This window comes from Sebastes umbrosus, chromosome 6 (assembly GCF_015220745.1).
Source record: "Sebastes umbrosus isolate fSebUmb1 chromosome 6, fSebUmb1.pri, whole genome shotgun sequence".
In the NCBI taxonomy this organism is placed as follows: domain Eukaryota; kingdom Metazoa; phylum Chordata; class Actinopteri; order Perciformes; family Sebastidae; genus Sebastes; species Sebastes umbrosus.
In genome coordinates, this window is record NC_051274.1 from 20,011,029 (window position 1) to 20,027,646 (window position 16,618).

At 40.3% G+C, this 16,618-nt stretch overlaps 1 protein-coding gene across 1 annotated transcript; it reads left to right on the forward strand.

Moving 5' to 3' along the window:
• The first annotated feature begins 537 nt into the window (after positions 1-537).
• Positions 538-16,618, forward strand: LOC119489374 (solute carrier family 26 member 6-like). The gene is made up of 19 exons (XM_037771689.1): positions 538-877; positions 1,760-1,899; positions 4,496-4,606; positions 4,694-4,866; positions 4,968-5,132; positions 6,674-6,826; positions 7,033-7,115; positions 8,300-8,447; positions 10,329-10,442; positions 10,561-10,638; positions 10,732-10,827; positions 10,923-11,029; positions 11,115-11,184; positions 12,660-12,752; positions 12,892-13,002; positions 13,117-13,467; positions 13,618-13,672; positions 15,118-15,248; positions 15,352-16,618. Exons 1-19 carry the CDS (start codon positions 732-734, stop codon positions 15,376-15,378), a joined length of 2,352 nt encoding a protein of 783 aa, XP_037627617.1. The 5' UTR covers positions 538-731; the 3' UTR covers positions 15,379-16,618.

Below are 16,618 nucleotides of genomic sequence, written 5' to 3' on the forward strand. Positions count from 1 at the left end.
AAATCTGCTGGTTTCCTCAGTTAATCTGGGTTTATGTGAATCTTTGGAAATAAAAAGTTGTTTTTTGGATTGCCAAATTCTATAAAGCATATTGGGCAAGGCCAGCAGCACGATGTCTCAAAACGTTCTTGCTGACAATGAATATATTGTTACTTTATGTCCTGAAGGAGGAAATTGTTAGGCAGCCATAAAGATAAGCTGTCTCAGTCAATCTGACCCATAGACTACACATAAAACTGACCAGCATATTATCTGTCCCACCACCTGGTGAGTTGATTTATTAAAGAAAAACAATAATATAAACAGTAATTTTTAACATAAAACTAAAAAAAAAAAAAAATCACACAATGTTTTCCTATATGCTTTAAGTAATGTTTGTCAGTTGCAGTGTTTCTAGTGACTCTCAGAGTTTTCACTAAATTATTCACCATAGGGTGACATTCACAATCACACACACATTAGCTCAGGTGTGTGTATGCAGAATAGAGACATGTGGGCTGGTGGTTGTTCACTTATAAGGACAGGAAAGGAAGAGTCACACCCACAGTCCAAAAACGAACACTGTCAATCAGTATAGAACAACCAGGAGGCTTCACTCTCACCACACTCTGTTTGGCTTGTGTTGTAACCACAGTTAAAGTGCAACTCTACCTATCCTTTCCATTCAAGAAGACCATCAAAGGAAGACACTGACTTTAAGAAGGAGGACTGCTGAATTTGTTCTGACAGACATGGACATGGAGGAGAGGGACTGTTCAGATGGGAAGTATTTTGTGCAGAGGATGGTTCTGGATGAGCTGCGTCTGGATGAAGTGGCAAAGAAAGGGACATGGTCCACTAAACCCACTGTGGGGGATCGGGTGAAAGAGTCTCTGAGGTAAAGATAGAGAGGAAAGGATGCCGGGAAGGGAGATGTGACATGCAAATGAGGACACAAACTGACAAAAAGTTTGTGGACGTGCTTTTGCATGCTTGCAATTGCATGTGTCTGTATGTGTGGCTTTACTGCTCACTCAACCTGTTAAAAGTGACTCATGTGTGAGTCATAAATGAGTTTTGTGCTTGTGAATGTGTTCAGTTGTTTAGCTATCTCAAAACAGAATCGTGTTGATTACCCCGATCGTTTTATCCGAGTCATTTAATGACGGGGGATGAGCAAAGTTCGCAGTTATTTTTGTTATGGAAACATTTATGATGAGCTGTGGCACATCATGTAATACTCGTACAATATATATTACATAATATTAAGCAATCACAATAACACAGGACATATTTTATGTTAAAAAATATTTCCAGTTCAAGAGGACAAAACTCTTTTGTTGTTATAAGTTGCTAAACCTGTTCTAGGAAAAATAGATATCATATTTGTTTAACATAGTCAATCAGCCCACAACTACACTATCTGTTACAAGAAATAGCACATGGACATGTTGGTGTGGACACTGTGTGTTGTACAGGGCCAGCTGATTAAAAACTGTAGCAGGTGTTACAATTCGCAAGTCTCATTTAAGATATTTGCCTGGAAAAAAATGTGTTGATATGTTTTGCAGGAGTTAATCACTCTTCAGCAAACATAATTAAAATATAATCACATCCGAATGTATTATTTTCTTCACTTTGCACATGAACCGATATATACACATATTTTAGGTGACTGTACAGGCAGACACACACCCTCCCCTGTGAAAAGTTTGAAAGTGAAATTGTGTGCTTTGTTATATGAATGTTGTTTACTGAATTTGTTGGATGACTGTTGCAGGTGTTCGGTGCCCAAGTTGAAGCAGTTTGTGCTGAGCTGGGTCCCTGTTCTCAGCTGGCTGCCTCAATACTCCATCAGAGAAAACGCCATAGGGGACCTGATCTCTGGCTGCAGTGTGGGCATCATGCATCTGCCGCAGGGTTTGTAACACATGTATGAATGTGTACAGCGGAGGGAGCTCCAAAACTTGTCACCTTGAAGGAATTAGTAGGGTCCATTCTCTGGCTAAGATGTGTTGATGATTGATTTGTCTTCTATGGTCCCTTTAATAAGAATTTAGCCCCCAGGTCCCTCCCAAAAATCCTGGGATTTTTTTTGCCAGAGCGCCAAATCCAAGACGGCCACTGGCAGCATCTTGAAAAATTAACTTTTGAACCAGAGCACCTATGTATGAAGTTACTTTTTGTGTAAGTCAACCATGGATGTATCAAGAGGACTGAATACAGCATTGTAGACGGGCTCCCGTTCATTCAAGTTGCTCAGTGGTGCATGAAGCCAAAATGTCTTGACTGCCAAGTGATAAAGTACCCGGATCTTCTGGCAATCTTCTGCATCCATTGGGCCCATGGTGCAGGCACAATAGCGTTTCCTTTAACTCCGCCTCCCAGCCTTCGCTCCAGGACCTAATGATTTAAATAAGGACTATTAGTGTTCATACTGGGAAGTTGATTCACCTCAAAGAAAAATGATCCGCTAATTTACAGACGTCTCTTTCCCAATGTAAGTCTATGGGAAAAGTATTTTTGGGCCCAATGGCATCACGTGACGGACATGGAAGTTGGCCACTAAGAAAATTTGCCTCAAAGCCCGGCGCACTTCCTGGGGGCGACCACGAGGATTCCAATTCTTCAGTAGAGTGAAAATGTAACTTTTGAACGGAAAGATATTTGTCAGTAAAAATTGTCTATAAAATACATGTAAAGTAGATTTTACTTTTTAAACTATATTTGATTATTTATTCTGGTAGATCATGACATTATATAATAGAAGATGACCATATCTGGGTAGAATAGGACCAGATCTTTCCTTGTGCCTGAGGAGTGGAATGAGGTCTGTCTAGTTCTATTAGAGTGTTTTTGTTTGTGTTGGGACAGCCTGTACCGCAGACAAGAATTTAGACAGATGACACACCTCATTCCACTCCTCATGTAAAAGGAAATCTCTCTCTCTGTGTCAGTTTGGACGAGATCCAGTGTTAAAGAAACACAACACTTTTCTGGTTAGGATATAATCCACAGGCCATGTGTCACATACTCATGACACTTTAGTATTTTTAGGTTATTAAGTTCACTTAAATAAAATAAATAATAAATATAAAATAGTAATAACTCAAAATAGATTTTCAGGACGTGAACATTATTGTACTAAAACAAATCCACCATGCAGGTGCCAAGTAGTTTCTGATAGTGTGAAGAATACTCTTCTTCTACCCAGTTCTGGTCTTAGGGGCCTGACACACCAAGGCAAGTCTGGGTCCATCGGTGAGCGTCTGTCGGCCTAGTTTTTGCAGTGTGTCCCGCACCGTCGGCTCTAGTCGGCCCGTATCGGGGGCTTTTCGGCCGAATCAGCATGTTGAATCGGCGGCAGAGCCCTTCAGTGAGAGAAATCACTCTGATTGGTTGTTCATCTTAAATGAATCAGTGCACGAGAAGAGAATCGGAAGTGAAAAAAGCAAGTCAACACAGAGGTCTCCTCTCATTTTTTATCTTCATCTCATCTGATCATTCAGACACACAGATATTTTCACAGCGACATGGTCATCTGGAATGAAGCTAAGTGGTGAGTGAGAGTGGTGTGAAAATGGTCGGCAAACACTGCTTCGTTTCATGTACGTATCATAACAACGACTTATATCTGCCGTCCTCGGTCTTCCGTTTTCCACTTTTAAATGACGAATACAGACTACCGCTACCTGCCGGTAGGAAGAGTTGTTTCATCTCATGCAGGCGCAGGACGTCTGTGGTTGTTGGCTGTTTGTAGTAGTCTTTGTGGTGTGTTCGAGTGCAGCTTTTTGGCCAAGACAAGGCGATGTGAGGCGACGCAACGGTCGGCCTTTGCCGCTGCTAGTTCTTTGATATCGGTTTGGTGGTTCTGGGCCTTTATTCTACCCAGACCTGGTCGTCATCTACTAATGTAATGTCATGATCTACCAGATTAAATGATCAAATATAGATTAAAAGTAAAATGTGCTTTAGAAGGTGTCTTTTATAGACAATGAAAAACATCTTTCCGTTCAAAAGTTAAGTTTCACTCTACTGGGTGGCGGCCATACTGGATTTCTGGGTCAAAATGACGTCATAACGTCAAACTTATGTCAGAATCAGAATCCCCTTGGTCGACTTACACAAAAAAGTGTCTCCATTTTTCAAGATGGTGCCAGCAGTCATCTTGGATTTGGCCTTCTGTGCAAAAAATATCAGGATTTATTGGAAGGGATCTGGGGGTAAAATCTTTAATAAAAGGTCCATAGAAGTCAAATCAATCATCAAAAAATCTGAGCCAGAGAACTGTCACAGAATTGAGTTTATGGACCCTAAATATTTTGACATTTTGGGAAATGCACTTAATATCTTTCTTGCCAAGAGAGTTATTTGAGAAAATTAACTACACAGAAAGAGAGTGGTATAATCGTCTCAAATAACTCTCTCAGTCTCTCCAGTCGGACTATTCTTCAAATATTTTAAACAGTAACTATTTTTGAATTTGTTTTGAACTTTGTATATTTCTTTTTACCAGGTATGGCATATGCCCTTCTGGCCTCCTTACGCCCAGTGTTTGGCCTTTACACCTCCCTCTACCCGGTGCTGGTCTACTTCATCTTTGGTACTTCCAGACACATCTCCATAGGTGAGTGAGAAAGTGTGTATGAAAGTGGCAGTGACTAAAGATGACTGAAAGACCATGAAAAAACATGTTTGTATTTTGTATGTTCAGGTACGTTTGCTGTGATCAGCATCATGATCGGGAGTGTGACGGAGAGGCTCGCACCAGACAGTCACTTTATTGTAAATGGCACTAATGTGACAGGAGGTGTGGACCTCGATGCACGGGACGCATACAGAGTACAGATAGCATGTTCCCTCACGGTCTTGACAGGACTCTTTCAGGTACTTTTGTGTGTCCATTTTGACCAAATTGAAGAGGTACTGAACAACCCTTTTAAGCCATATTTCACTATTTTTTAATAACTATCTCTTTCTCCTTCCAGATCCTGTTGGGTGTGGTGAGGTTTGGTTTTGTGGTCACCTACCTGTCTGAGCCACTGGTTCGAGGCTACACCACAGGATCAGCATGCCATGTATGTGTGTCCCAGCTCAAGTACCTGTTCGGCGTCTCGCCGGCTCGCTTCACCGGTCCTCTTTCCCTTATTTATGTGAGTTTATGTCATGCATTACACAATTCACATATGTATAATAAAGAGAGATTGATTGATTGATAGACTGACTGTGGTGGGCAAAGTTCAGAATACATTATTCTAGCTCTGTAGTAAATACACGTTTGGTGAAGCTCATAATGTTTTGTTTTTGTTTGGACTGATTTAGCCCAGCAACTAGCCTGACTAACTATGACTTTTACAGCTTGACTTTGAGATACTTGTTCTCGAATATCCTTATGTAATAGTCTGTCATTTTGAGAATGACAAATAGCCTACAACTCCTGTGTCTGTCTGTTAAATATGAAGCTTGACCCAGCAGCTGGTTAGCTCAGCTTAGCAGAAAGACTGGAAACATGGGGAAACAGCTAGCCTGGCTCTGTCCAGAGGTATAATATCTACCTACCAGCACCTCTAAAGCTCATTAACTAGCACTATATATCGTGTTTGTTTCATCAGCACAAAAAAAGTATAAAAAGGACTATTTGCTGTTTGACAGATGGTTACGTATATACCGACAAGGACCAGTTGCCAGGCAACCAGTGGAAACAAGAAGTTACTGCTCCTATAACGAAGAAATAGTTTTTCTACAGAGTAAACGAATGAGATATAACAGCCTGTTCTCATTCCCAGGACATCAAATACCGACGCTTTGTCGCGGCCGTCGGCGTTAAACCCATTTAAGTCAATATTAAATGCTCAGGGAAAGTGCTGTGGCGACGTAATTTAAAGAGCGAAAGAGTCACACAGGGCGGTTGGGAGTGGAGGTGGATGGGTCCAACAAACACAAGGCTTTCATCCAGGAGACCGCTGTTCGTGTCCGTCACGCGTCACGTTACAATCCGCTGTTCGTTCATTTCCCGTGTTCACAATGTTCAGTGTCATTTTGTACAAACATAGTACATTTAAGCCCAAACATGTTCTTTTTTTTCCCTAAACCTAACTAAGCGGTTTTATTGCCTGAACCTAAGCAAGCGTTTTTGTTTCATTAACAACATTAAGTATGTTTTCACTGCGACCGAAAAGTGACGCAGAGGGGTCTGACAAAGCGTCAGTATATGACGAGTTGGGATGAGAACGTGTTGGATATAATGTATTAATTAGTGAGCTTTAGAGGTGCTGGTAGACACATTTTATTACCTTAGAGCTGAACCAGGCTAGCCGTTTCCCCCTGAATCCCGACTTGTGCTAAACTATGCTAAGCTATAATAAATTGTTCTCTCTGCTTGAGGTGTAATCGGGTGGTCCTTTTCGTGGGGACATCTGACAAGCATCTTCAGCAACCCATAACACTACAAATTGGAGAGACTAATTAACGAAAAAGCATCTAAAGTATTAACTTTAGATTCACTGCAGGGGAGTATTGTATTGGTATTTCCACAATTGTGTCCACCCCTTCCTCTACTTTGGGGCAGCAAGGTGGCAAAGCCAGTAGGAAGACCACCATTAACCCTGTTCCCACTTTGCTGCTTTCTACACTATATGTGGATTATCCTGATTTCAAACTTTCTCCCTCTGTTCCATCACTCTTTTCCTCTCAGACTCTGGTGGATATTTGCCGGCTGCTGCCTGAGACCAAAGTGCCGGAGCTGGTGGTCAGTCTGGTTGCGCTCTCTGTTCTCATTGTGGTCAAAGAAATCAATGCCTGCTACAGACAGAAGCTGCCTCTGCCCATCCCGATAGAAATCATAGTGGTAAGTCCTCCGCTTTGCTGTTTTCTTTGCTTTTCTTTTTCATTTACACAGCAAGTGTGTTCATTCAACAATCCAGCAGGGGGCATCTTGACCACAGTGATCATACTGGACTGAGACACTGATGATGACCTTGTTTTACACTTGCCAAAAGGGAAGTAATGGTTAACCTTAAAAACGGAAGCATTACTTGTGCCTTTTTTCAACAGATCATAGCAGCAACAATCATCACCCACTTCGGCGGGCTTACAAGTAAACACAGCATTGATGTGGTTGGAGAGATTCCCAGTGGGTAAGTTAATATTTGTATGTTTGTTTGTGTGGAATAAGAGAGGGAGAGAGGGAGAGGGGAGAGAGGTGAAATTCAGGACAGCTGTTAGTGCAAGGTTGTTCACAAGATCACAGGCACAAAAGTACCACATTTTGTGGCTGTGGAGATATGTGGAGCTGTTGATAAGACAAAGCAACGCAGGCTGCAAAGAGACAAACAGGGTCACAGTGTGTGTTTTTGTGTGAATGAGTTTCTAAAAAGCTCCTGCGGTGTAAAAGTCCATCAGTGAGCAAAGTTTCCCCAAAAGGCTTAAAACAGGGATGTGTAAACAGAGGATATAACAAGAGATTATTGTAATATACTGTAGCCTATGCACACGCTACTCTGAGCTTCTTCTTGTGTTTGCCAACAGCTTTTGATATTAATGGGATTATGATTTTTGGTCATTTCCGGTAAAAATGAAAGTTTCTATAGTATTGAATAAGTGAGAAAAAATGTGTTTCCAAGTATGTTGAATAACATGTACATGATTGTAAGTCAAGCCAGACAATGTCAATCGATATAATTTATCAATAATCACAAGTTAAATTTCTTTTAAAGGAACAGTGTGTAATAACTAGGGGGATTTATTGGTCAGAAATGGAATATAATATTAATAAGTGTGTTTTCTTTAGTGTATAATCACCTGATAATAAGAATGGTGTTTTCATTACCTTAGAATGAGCCGTTTATACCTACATAAAGCGCGTACTCTTCATGGTATTGGCCATGTTGCATCGCCATGTTGCATTGCCATGTTTCTACAATAGCCCAGAACGGCTTGGGGCCGGACCGCTCTCTCTCTCCTGCTTCACCACTCACTTCCCACATATACACACACTCTACGCACTGGCTCTGCTCTAAATGACTTATGCTACAACAACTGGCTCTAGAGAGGGACATTCACGTTTTTGCGTCGGCCACCGTAGTTCTGCTACACGCTTGGCACACAGGAGAGGCTTCAGTTGGTTGCAACCTCAGCGCTAGAAACAGCCAGATCCTACACACTGTTCCTTTAATGTCAAGAGTTTTTAACAACCTCTGGGGAAATGTTAGGCGTCTTAATGTCCTGAGCTTATGGAGCTGCTTGTGTGCCAGCAGTATGTGTGCTGTACAAGATAAACGTGATAAAAACCAGAACCATTCATCTTCTCCTTCTGCTCCAGGCTCAAGGCCCCTCAAGTTCCAGATGCCACATTGTTCTCAAAGGTGATAGGCGATGCTTTTGCAGTGGCCATTGTGGGCTATGCCATCAACATTTCTCTGGGCAAAACATTTGCCCTCAAACATGGCTACAAGGTGGATAGCAACCAGGTGAGGAGTACACACACACACACACTTACAAACAGCTGTTATACTATTACAGAGTTATACTTGGAGTCCCTGTTCCTGTCTGACTCACAGCTAACAGAGAAGAGTCAAACTTTGGCTTAATAATAAATAGACTTTACTCTTATGACTGTCACATCAGTGGAAAAATGATTCAGATTGTCCTGGATCAAGTTAGTGAATAACTTCACATACCTGTGTTTGTGTCTGTACATGTTTCTGGTGTTTATTTTAACAAGAAAAGAAATTCAGGTATTTTATTGGTATGACATCAAAAGCAATTCATTCCTACAGTTTTACGTCATATTAATCCCTAACTCAACACAATTGTTACTGTCTCTCGTTTCTGAAGCGTTAAAGAACAGATTATTTATTTGACTATCGTTTTTATAAATTGCAATTTTACATTTGAAAGATGATTTTCCATATTTCATATAGCATATTTTGTTTTTTGTTTTTTACCAAAGTATTTTTATTAGTTTTTTATATTATAAAAAATACAATTTCAAATCAAGTTTGATACATTTTAACAAAATCCCATCCCACAAATAACTCCAACCCGTTGCACCATTACAATTTTGCAATATGACATATAAAAACATAAATTCAATGGTCAGTATGATAAACGATTTATAAACACACAAGGAAAACAAATGGGTAGGAGATAAAAAATAAAAAAACAAAAGGGCTGGAGGGGGGTTACTGTATATCTATACATATGAAAGGTCTGAGGCGTACATCTTTTCTACCTGATCCAGAACTGGTTGCCAAATGATGTAAAAGCTGAGGGCACAGCCTCTTGTAGCGTAACAATTGTTTTCTAGTGTCAAATGATGCATAATATCTCTAATCCATAGATTCAAAGTCGGAGGAAATTTTTCTTTCCATTTAAGTAGTATAAGTCTTCTAGCCAGGCGCATAGCAAAGGCTATTCATACTGCATATTTGTGCAATTTATGAAAAGAGGTTTTTCTTTTTACTTGATAGTCCCCATCTACAAGTAATTTTGTGCAACATAGATTTCTGAGGAATATAGTAATTACATGAATGAATTTGATGGCCAAAGATTCATTTAAGCCAGTAATTATACAAGTCCAATTCTAAATGTAATAAACATCTCACAGTGCTTAACATCATGTCACAAATCTACCCAGGATTCACCCCACACTACAGTCGAACACATACATATGTGTAACATGCATAGTTGCAGGTACAGTAAATTAATTTTAAGTAAGTATCACTCTATCTGTCATGGAGATGTTCTCTTTTGCTTATTCATTCTCCTCTCATTATTCATTCTTTATTCCAGACCACGGGTTGAAAAGCTCTGCCTTCCCTTTACTAGTACATCAGGTCGTGTCATCATTTTATTGGAAAACGTATGTGCTTTGAAATAGATACACACAAAGGAAGAACCTCTAACAACCTGTGTGCCTTCTCCACAGCTCTGCACGTGTTGACAAGTGTTTTTTAATCTCTTATTCTTAACAGCACACAGAATTATTCACACACTTGCGGAGGCATGTGACTGCAGTCTTTCGAGAGAGACGCAGGCTGGGAGCACTCACCACCTCTAAGAGCTGGCCTGCTAAATCATTAATGTTCAACAAGCTTTATGCAATGAAGTGTCTTAAATATGCTTGACACTGCCCTCAGCCTGACAGTGATGTATTGACTTGACCATAAAGCTAATGAATAGTACACAATATATTATAGACTCGAAGGTTAAAGACCTACATATAGAAGTGGAATAAAGGCCATGACATTAATAGCGTAAAATTTCAGTACCGATATCAAAAGTCATCTGTTCCTCAGCTTAAATATCTTTACTTTAAACTGAAATGTTGCTGTTTGTTTTTTATCCAGGAGCTGGTTGCTTTGGGTCTTAGCAACACGATTGGCGGCTTTTTTCAGTGTTACTCTGTGACTTCCTCCTTGTCTCGCAGCCTCGTCCAGGAGAGCACAGGGGGCAAGACACAAGTAAACACACACATATGGACATATGAGCACAAATACCTATGATTACATTTAATTCTTATGTTCAACTTGAGGCCATTTATTGTACAATAAGTGTGTGTGTGTGTGTGTGTTTTGTCAGGTTGCAGGAGTGATTTCGTCCGTCATCGTGCTCATCACAGTTTTGAAAATCGGCTCTCTCTTTGCAGATCTCCCCAAGGTAACACTCTCTCTCTCTCTAATGATCAGTATCTCTCTCTGCAGACATTTTTTAGTAATCTGTGTATATACCTCTCTGTTTGTGCTCCTTCAGGCTGTCTTATCCACAATAGTGTTTGTGAATTTGAAAGGAATGTTTATGCAGTTGACGGACGTGCGTTTGCTGTGGAAGACCGACAAAGTTGATCTGGTACGACTCTATCCACTTCAAGACTCATTTTGCTCAGTTAAACATTGTGTGAACCTTACAGCTCTTTGACTGTCAGTGTTCATGCTGCCCTCTAGCTGGTGTGGCTGGTAACATTCGTCAGCACCCTCCTACTCAACCTGGACCTGGGTCTGGCTGTCTCCATTGGCTTTTCCATGCTCACTGTCATCTTCAGGACACAACTGTAACTACACACACCACTTATGATTAATTATTGATGTAAACACAAGGAGAGATTTTGATAATAATGTCATTTTAATACTTCTCAGGCCGCGCTACTCTATCTTGGGCCTCGTGTCAGGCACTGAAATGTATTTGGACACAGACACCTACAAGGAGGTAAGAGTCTTTTAGAGATAAATGAGAGATGCTCAGTATACTCATCCACAGAAAGTTAAAGGGTCAGTTCACCCAAATTATAAGAACATATGTTCTCACTTACCACTTTAGATGCTGTGGATTTAACACTTCAGATTCTAAGATATCTGTTCAATAATCTACAGAGTTCACTATTTGCATCAGACTATTTCTTCAGTAGAAAGTAATTCCATATTGCTGTCAATTTTTTAGCCATGCAGGCAGCCCGGCTCTAGATCTGGCAATGTCGGTAAGTCAATCCACCACTTTAGTCCAGACTGAAATACCTCAACAACTATTTGATGGACTGCCATGAAATTTGGTGTAAATAACTGCATAGTAACCTCGTGATTTTGGCGATGCCCTGACATATTTTGCAGCCCAACTAGCAAAGTTTTCACTTATCCTGAGAAATATCTCAACATCTACCCGGTGGATTGTTACACAATTTTGCACAGACATTTCCAGGATGAATCCTAATGACTGATTTTTGTGTGTTCACCTTAGGATTAATTGTAGGCCGAATAACTTTGGTGATCCCTTTACTTTCCATACAGCGCCACCATGTCAAAATTATATTATTTTTGTCAAATACTTTGGTTTATGACCAAATACCTGCAAAAATAATGACATAATCATCAATCTTAGTTGTACTTTGTGTTAAGTGCTAATTAGCAAATTTAAAAAAGCATGCTAAGATGGTGAACATGGTAAACATTGTCTGTGCCCATCTATGCCAAAACCCATGCTACCATACTATTTAGTTCAGCAGAAAAAGATCCAGTACTGTATGCCAATAATACCGGGATGACCTAATACATCCAGTTGTATTTTGCAGTATGCAAGCCAGCATGCTTTTCTGGCTATTCTGACCCACAATCCTCTACGCAGCAGATGAATGAGGGTCAAAGTTCAAGACATATTGCATGTAACAGTACGCACTTTTTAAGGGCAGCTGCAGTACGTACTAAAAGTAAAAAGAAGAAGTATGTGATTTGGAACATGGGCCTATACTTGCTTATTTGCATGTTAGCATAGCATTTAGCTCAAAGCACCACTGTGCCTATAGGTGCAGCCTCACAGAGCTGGGAGCATGGCTGTAGTCTCGTCTAAATATAATTTTTGCCACAAACAAAACAAAATTCCATTCACATCCATTGTACAACAGAAACCTCAGAGTCAGATATCTTAAAAAATGGACAAAAAAAAAAGCAAAACTATCTGCATTATTACATAAAACTAAGGGTAAATGAGAAATATGCTTTTTTCCCCCTGAAATTTGGGTGAGCTGAGTCTTTACAGAAGCACTGTGGATAGTGTTGGTCCAACTTTCAGTCATTAAGTGGTGGAAGAACTCCATTTAGTCAAACAATACCTGGGGGAGGTACAAAGTGCAAATGAAAGCAGAACAGGGTGTGAGTTTCTCAACTCTTCCGCTTCATGATGTGTCCCTACAGGCTAAAGAGATTCCAGGAATTAAAATCTTCCGCTCATCTGCAACTATCTACTACACAAATGCTGAGATGTACTTGGAGGCCCTGCAAGAGAAGGTGTGTGTAAATAAATGTGGATGTGTGTTTGCGCGCATTTGATTACAAGATGTAATCCCTGTCCGGTGTTTACAGCACCCTTAATTGCTCTCACTTTCCCTTTTCTCTCTTTAATGTGATGCTCGGCTTTTTTGTGCAGAGTGGAATTGAAATTGGGAAGCTGCTGACGGTAAAGAAAAGACGAGACGCGAAGCTGAAGCGTGAACTAGAGAAAGAGAAAAAGAAAGCTAAAAAGGAGGCAAAGAAACAAGTATGATATCCTAAATGACGCATCTAGAGATACCTCTGGGTTACACAAATTATGGATTTGATAAGAACTGATAAGTCACTAATAGTTATTTCCACGTTTTCAACCTTTTGGCAGAGAAAAGCAGGCAGCCACATGTCCAACAGCACATTACCAAAGATGAACGAGAGCAACATCTCTGCAGGCCTGAAGGGACAGAGTCAGGGGAACGTTGTAACCTTACGCCTGGAAAAGACCTCTACAAATGACCTTAGTAAAGGACAAGTAAACTGGGCTTACCAACATGACACGACCATGTGCGACTCATATTCAGACACTGGTTGCCACGGTGATGACAGCATCAGCCACAGATCGCACTACGATGATGAGGAGAAGGGAATGCCGTGCGTGTCAGGCACGCACAGCATCATCTTGGACCTTTCGTCAACCAGCTTTGTGGACACGGTCGCTGTGAAGACCTTGAAAAATGTACGTGTCTGCCAAGATCTGTCTGTGTTCATTAATTTAACCATCAGATGTTTAAATAAGTTACCTCAGAGGGCATGTTCATCTACCTTTTTTTTTTTCAAAGAATGAATAGAAGATAAAAACAAAGTGATTTCTGTCTTTTACTCCCAGATATTCAGGGACTTTGGAGAGATTGATGTGGACATTTATCTAGCAGGCTGCCAAGGTGAGTTGCACACCAGACGAAACAGAGACAAACTTAATGTCCTTAATGTGGAGTCAAGGCACTGAAGCGTTAGATAATGAATGCGTCAAGGTTTCAGCCTCAGTGGCGCCATATTGTTCACCGTCGGACACATCAGTCACACATAAATATTTATTTCTAGAATCACAAAATGCTTTCCGTCCCATGCGTTCATTTTTTTATGACTTGCAAGAGGGGTCTGCCTGCCTATAGAGTGGCTTGCATATAAAGCTATTGGCAAGAAAACAAAAACAATTCTGAAAAAAACCCACTAAAAATAAAAACAATTTTTAAGAAAAAGAAATACATAAATAAAATGAAATAAAATAATAATAAAATCAAAAGACAAGCTTAAAAACAGTCTGCTTCCACCTCATCGTTGCACTGATTACAGCATATTTTTCTGCCCTGTCCTGCAGTCTATATGACATTCTGTCATACAGTATCTACTTTTCCTATTTCAGTCACCCAGTCCTGAAAAGGGGGCTCTCCAGGCGTCTTCCAGTTTCTGAGAATGATTTGCCATCCAATCATAATATCAGTTTGGGTCCAATACTTCAGTGATTGTGGAAAAGCAGATAACTCTTTAAAGTCTCCTAATATATAAAGTCGGGATTAATCACGATTAATCGCATGATTGTCCATAGTTAATCGTGATTAATCACAAATTAAATTAATATTTTTACCTATTCAAAATGTACCTTAAATGGAGATTTGTTAAGTATTTAATACTCTTATCAACATTGGAGTGGGCAAATATGCTGCTTTATGCAATTATATGTATATATTTATTATTGGAAATCAATTAACAACACAAAACGATGACTTTATATATGAGATAAACATCATGAATACCCTCACAGGTACTGCATCTAGCATAAAATAATATATGCTCAAATCCTAACATGGTAAACTGCAGCCCAACAGGCAACAACAGCTGTCAGTGTGTCAGTGTGCTGACTTGACTGTGACTTGCCCCAAACTGCATGTGATTATCATAAAGTGGGCATGTCTGTAAAGGGGAGACTCGTGGGTACCCATAGAACCCATTTTCATTCACATATCTTGAGGTCAGAGGTCAAGGGACCCCTTTGAAAGTGGCCATGACAGTTTTTCTGCGCCAAAGTTTTGCATAAGTTTGCAGCGTTATTTAGCCTCCTTCGCAACAAGCCAGTATGACATGGTTGGTACAAATGGATTCCTTTGGTTTTTCTAGTTTCATATGATACCAGTATCTTCACTCTTTAATACAGAGCCCGCTACAACCTAATAAACGGAAGTTGCGTTAATGCATTGAAGAAATTAGTGGTGTTTTTGCGTCAACGCATTATTATCGTGTTAACTTTGACAGCCCTAATATAAAGCTTTGGACAGAACATCTCATAAGGTCCCTCATTGTCATGCTTTTCTGTTTGTCCAAATATTAGCGTGTGTCGTGGAGCAGCTGGAAACCGCAGGTTTCTTCTCAGAGTCCATCCAAAAGAGCAGGCTGTTTGTCACGGTTCATGATGCAGTGCTTCACATTCTCAAGAAACTGGGGCAGACCGACTTTGTACTTGTGAGTTCAGCACTCTGAATATTAATCACTCAGCTTCACTTATCACTTGTCGTTGCTGTAATACATTCTGAAATGTTCCCTAAATGTACCTCATTTTTTTCAGCATGTGTCTCACAGCACTCGGATGTAACCAGCAGGGGTCAGACTGTTCCAACTCTCCCCATCTTCCTCCTCCTCCTCCTCTTAGGCTGCTCCATTGCTCACTACTGGTCGTCATTGCCTCCTCCCCCTTCAGTGGGGGAGAATGCACCACCTTGACATGGCGGCTGGTTGCCATGGAAATACAGGGAGCCGTTGCTGTGGCAACAGGCTTTTTATGATATAGTCTAATGAGATGGCCAGCAAGAGGCTACGTCATTGCAGCTCCCTCGCTCTGTGTGAGTGAGAGACAGAGAAGGGGCGGGGGTAGAGTGGGAGAATGTAACACTGGACTAATAGGAGTCTGTATTTATAGCCTGTGTGAGAGAGTATAGCGGGAGTGAAAGGTTGACTGTAAGGGGAAACTCATACGTGAGAGGTGCTGTCGTGAACACACGGGCCACGATGTCTGTCTGACAATCTATATTCTTGAACCAATGCACGTCTTCCACAACAAATCAATAAAATGTAAATATTTTGTCACTGATATGGCGGGGCCATTCCCTCTGGAAGGGATTCTCAATCCTGATTGGCTCCTAAAGCCTTCAGGAAGGAACCGAATTGCAGATATGGCGCGATAGGTGTTGTATTTAAAATGAGCAGCAGCTTTTAAACACAACGTGGGTGTATTTATAGTCAGTATTCACACGTCTGATACCTCTGACATCTTGAGCTCCCTTCTATTTTTGGGATCCAGTGTTATCATAACTATCAGAGGCTAAACACTGTATTGTCATATATTATTTGGATAGCCCCGGCCATAAAACATTTTTTTTTTTAAAATATATTTTTTTACTTTAAAAATGTATGTGGGAAATGTATTTGTGTCTGCAAGACAGGTCCATTTATATGTGCAATTATTTGAAAAAGATCCTTTCTTAATCATCATATTGTATCATGAGTGTTTATCAGGTGACTCTTAGAGGGATGTTCCCACCACAAATAAATTATCGACCTGCAGAAAACACTAATATGTGTGTCAGGGATCCTCAAATATTAGCTCCTTGAATGAACCACTCCAATGTAAACAATGTCAAGTGTTGTAAATGACCAAACACACATATTTCCTTGATGGTGTTAACTACTCTACCTGACTGATTACACATCCACTTCTGTGAGATGTTTTTTTTACAGGTGTAACATATTTAATGTGATTGAACCAGAATAGTTTTTGTACATAGCTAGAGTTCATTTTATGAACAAGTATGAATGAGACCATGTAAATAAAGAGT